At 54.9% G+C, this 4831-nt stretch overlaps 1 protein-coding gene across 1 annotated transcript; it reads right to left on the bottom strand.

Moving 5' to 3' along the window:
• Nucleotides 1-581: 581 nt before the first annotated feature.
• On the bottom strand, nucleotides 582-4559 carry PDX1 (pancreatic and duodenal homeobox 1). Its single transcript, XM_064140917.1, has 2 exons — nucleotides 4166-4559; nucleotides 582-970 (listed from the first exon to the last, which is right to left on the bottom strand). The coding sequence occupies exons 1-2, from the start codon at nucleotides 4557-4559 to the stop codon at nucleotides 582-584; spliced, it is 783 nt and encodes a 260-aa protein (XP_063996987.1).
• Nucleotides 4560-4831: the final 272 nt, after the last annotated feature.

The raw sequence follows: 4831 nt of genomic DNA, 5'->3' as shown, positions 1-4831 counted from the left end.
CAGTTTCCCAAAGAAGCTCGTAATAGTCCTGGGGGGGCCCTCTGGAAGGGACGGGGACGGCGGGGTGCCAGTCCCGCAAAGGTCTGGAAAGCTTAGCTCTGCGTCCGCCCTTGGGCAACACCAGGCACGGCGAGACCCGCGCCCCGACCGGGCAGGCATCCTCGGAGAGACGGTTTGCGCTCGCTTCCCCTCCGGTTTCCAGATTGCTCCGTGCACCCGGGGCTGTACACACTGTCGATGACCACCCAAGACCCGCCTTCCCCGGGGGAAGCTGCCTCGTAGGGCCTGCTGCTGCACAAGGTGCCCAGGGAGAGCAGGGCCCAACTCACTGCCGTCCCGGCGGCTCGCTGCGGCCTCATCCCGTTCCCTGGCCCTAGCGAGCCTCTCTTTGTTACACCTGAACATTTCCATTTATTTTTTTTCACCGTGGGGGTTTCCGAGTGGAGGCGCTGAATTCCTCAGGGGAAGGCGGACAAGGGTAGCCATGGCACGGTAAGGCGGTGGGAAGCCGGTGCATGTCTCTCGAGTCTCTTCCTGGTCTCATCCTCTTCCTTGTCCCGGCGCTTGGGACTCTCTGCGACTTACCGAGAGTCCTGTTGCCTTCTGAGGACGAGACTAGGGGGGAGCAGGTCCCTGGAGGCCCCCGAGGGCAGGTTCTCGGGGGAGCACGACTGGAGATCCTCCTTACCCGGGAGCTCCCCGGAGGACACCACACAGTCTTGCTCGGGGTCATTGCTGTTGCCTGCCCCTCGCTTTTTGTCTTCTTCCTTCTTCCACTTCATCCGCCGGTTCTGAAACCAGATCTTAATGTGTCTTTCTGTTAAGTTCAACATCACAGCCAGCTCTACCCGCCGCGGCCTGGAGATGTACTTGTTAAAGAGAAACTCCTTCTCCAACTCCAGCAACTGCGCCCTGGTGTATGCTGTCCTCGTCCGCTTGTTCTCCTCCGGCTCCACCACGTAGGACCCACCTGGAGAGAAAGGAGATTCAGTTCCAGCCCTTCCGGCCGCCCCGTCGGGTAGGGGGAACACGGCCCCGCACTCCGGCGTGGCGCGGAGGACACACCAGTGAAGGCAAGTAGGATGAGAGGGTGGCCCCGAGGAGCACCCCAGGTCGGGTCCAACTAGGCTGTCAGGACGGCGGCTGTCAGGACGGCTGCTGTTTCATGTTATAATCATTAAAAAAATATATAATAACTTGGTCGAGGTTCTCAAGGGAGGGCCATCCCCTCAGGTGCCACCAGGGCTTGTCAATTTCTCAGATTTGATTAATAGTTAAAAAAAAAAAAAAAGAAAAAAAAAGAAAAAAAAGAAACAGCAAATATCCCACATATCCCCCCCCCCCCCCCCCCCCCCCCCCAAAAAAAAAGAAAAAACAACACAAACCGATTTTTAGGCAGAAAAAAAAAAAAAAACCAAGCAAATCACTGACACTTGCATGTGCATGTCACACGCACAAGCAACCAAAGTAAACACAAATTTTAAATGTTGTTAAAATAGGTCACCTCTCCGGTAAGCTACCGGGAGGAAAAAAACAACCACTCTCCGGAGGGGGGCCCACGGGCGGCCAGCCAGCTCTGGCAGCAGGTTCCCGGGGTGACGGGAGTGCTGCTGCGGCTGGGCAGGGCTGGGGGGCAGGTGGCTCGCCCTGACTAAGTAGATCGCAGAACGGTGGAGGGAGATCTCGGGGAATAGGAGTTTGGGGGTCTCTCCTGGGATATCACCCAGCAGCTCTGGGCCCGTGGAAGCCTCGGCGCTTTCCAGGCCACCGGGACCTCCACGGGTGACAGCGGGGAGGGCGCTGGGGCCATTGCAGGGCCGGGAGCAGGACTGCAGCCCTTCCGTTTTGCCACGCCGGTGAAACTTTGGTTTTCCTGTTCCTGGAAACAAGGCCAGTATCTGGCTCTCCGCTACCAGCACGGCCGTCGCTGTCCTGCTTGGAGAGAGGGTGCGGGTGCTACCCACAGCCGCAGAGAGTGAGTCCGGGCCTAGGCACGGAGACTGAGAGCCGCTGTTGCCAGTTCCGGGAGGACAGCTGGGTGTACTTCTGATGCCAGCGTAATTTCTAAGGAACGGTGCTTCAAAGAACCGGGATGAAGCACTCATTTCAGGAGAGTTGCGCGGTTCTACGCCTCTCATTTCCTATTCACATAATTTTTATCTATAATGTTGATAAATATGAATATCTCTACATAAAAATACCTTTATATCTATTTAAAAATACATGCACATACACAAAATTGTTTGTAAACACAAACCTATGTGTGTATATACATATCAAAATATGCATGAAAATAAGTGTATATTCATTAAAATGTTTGGGAATATAAACCTATCTATATGTTCACTTAGGAATGTGTATGGGTCTGAAAGAAAAAAAAGGACCTGTCACGGTAAAGTAAGCTAGTGCTACCGGGAAGGTGATACACTCGGCTCTACCGGCCTGAGGCTCTGCGGGGCACGCTCACCGCCGGACCACCGGGCTTTACTGCGACCTCTCTGGGTGCCTTTCACGGGGGAAAAAAAAATAAATTACAATAAAATTAAAAAGCCCCTCAGAATCCATCTACACCTAAATGTCAAGGGGTTCACTTACAAGAAACAAAATAACAATACCATTTAAAGCTGCAATATATATCTACAAAACATCACAGGGTCTGGCTGCGAGCGCTGTGCGGGTGCCTGGCGCAGCACTGTGCCCCCTTCGCTGCCCGGGCGTGCACCGAGCACCCGTGGCAGCAGCAACCCGGTGCGAGTGTGTGCTCGCTCGCACGCACCGCATTCAAGTGTGCACAGTAGCAGCCTGGACCTCCCGGGAGAGATGGAAAGAACAGGGGAGAGTTTTCGGCTCTTAAGGGAAAAGTTTCGTTTTGCATTCCCTGGGTACCGGAAACGAGGAAGGGGGGGAAATCTTAGTTCGAGAGATCGGCCTTACTTTTTTTTGTTGTTGTTGTTTTAAATACATACATATATATTCTTGCATTTATATATATATATATATAAACACACCAAGAAGACCCAACCAATAAAAAAAAAAAAAAAACCAAAAAACCCAAACAAGAAAAAAACAAAACAAAACCAAAACACCCAAAAACAACCAACCAAAAAACCTCCACAGGACAATCCGATTTTCCTTATCTTCTCACTTCCCCGGCTCAATCTTTCTATTTTGTGGCATGGGGCTGCCATCCTCTCCTCTGCCTGGTGGATGCACCTCCTTGGGGACTGGGGACCGCTGACTGTCTTTCCTTCCCCCTCTGTCTGCCCCATTCCCAAACTATTCCACGGTGATTTTAATACTCCAGTCCTTTTTTCAACTGTCTATTTGAACAAAGCCATTAATATAATATTTGCTGTAAAGGCGTGACAAAGGCACAGAACACGATAACATTGTGCAGGCAGAGACAGAAATATTGTTGAGCAGCGGAACTTTCTGCCTAGATAGAGTTTCTTCCCCTCGCTGGCAGCTATGTTTCGTTTGTGCATTGTTTCCCCTGCCCTGGTTTTGAGTTGGAAAGGTGCAATCAAGGCTAAAACGCACAGGGAAGCACGGAAGGGTGGAATAGAGGGGCCGAGAGAAAAGATGGTCTTTGCCACTCAGACGCCAGAGAGAGTAGAGAGGCAGCAAAGAGGGGCAAGGAGGCTGCCTGTGGGTTTTGAGGGGTAGAACTCATCTCCCCTCTATGCCTCTATGAGGGGACGCGGAGCAGCCGTGCCGTGCCCTGACTCCACACTCCTTTCTGCCACTTCCCGATCCTTTCCGCCTCGCTGGTATCTTTGAGCCCCCTAGCCTCGCCCTACGCGGCTTCGGCCCCGGAGTGGAGCCCACGGCGCTCTTGGAGTTGTCCCGTGGCTCAGTGAGACAGCAGCGCCCGGTAGCTGTTTTCACCTCGACCCTGTTTGGCAGCAATTAATTAATTGGTGAAAAAGAATTCGTTAGTAATTGCCTAGGGCTTGGGCAGCGCAGGGAGCTGCCAGCCCGCCAGCCGGTACCAGAGGGCCGACTTCCATCTCAGAGTTCAACCCAAAGGCAGCAGCCCCACACCGGTGAGTCTTGAGGGGTTGGCATGGAGGAAGGAGCTCACTCTACACCTGAGCGGTGGATGCAGAACCAGTGCAGGGGAGGAAGAGAAGCAGCGTGGCAGGGGGGAAGCGGCGAAGCTTACCGGTCCACTGTCCCTTCCAGGCGTGTGATTTGGTGGACTTCATCCAGGCGAAAGGCACCTGCACTCGGGGCTCCTCTATTGCCCCTGTGTCTGCCCCGTCTGCGAAAGGCAGGGAGTCCTGGTGGGGAGGAGGAAGATGAGGGTGGTGGTGGTGGTGATGAAGGTGGGAGACCCCGGCATCCTCTGTGATGGGAGGCACTTCGTAAGGTGAAATGTCTGGCGGACTGCCTTGCTCGAGAGCCCCTAAGGCGCTAGAGTAAGGTGTCTGCTGCTGCCTTCCTATGTACAGGCAGGCGGGAGGGTTGGGGTTGTAATCCTGCGCCTGGGTTCTCTGAAACGCACACGACTCTTTGTAGAGCTGTGCCGAAGCGTAATACTGCTCCTCGGTGTTCATGGCGAGCGGGGCCGGGGCGGGGGTCTTGCAGCTTAGGGACATATAGGGCTGCTCCACCGCTCGGGATGCCTCTTTGACAGCTCGCCGCCCCGCCGGGCCCCGCCGCCCCTGCCCGGCTCCCGCTGCCTCCCCATAGGCGCTGCTCCCTCCACGTGAGCCCTCCCGCAGCCCTCCGGGGCGGGGCACGACACATGAGAGGCCACTCGGGGTGGCCCTGGTCCCGTAACCCTCTACTCCTCAGCTGGGCAGGCCTTGGGACCCCGTCGACCCTG

This window comes from Pogoniulus pusillus, chromosome 3 (genome assembly GCF_015220805.1).
Source record: "Pogoniulus pusillus isolate bPogPus1 chromosome 3, bPogPus1.pri, whole genome shotgun sequence".
Taxonomy (NCBI): Eukaryota; Metazoa; Chordata; class Aves; order Piciformes; family Lybiidae; genus Pogoniulus; species Pogoniulus pusillus.
The sequence above is the reverse complement of the archived record's forward strand: the minus strand, read 5'-3'. Positions and strand labels throughout refer to the sequence as shown.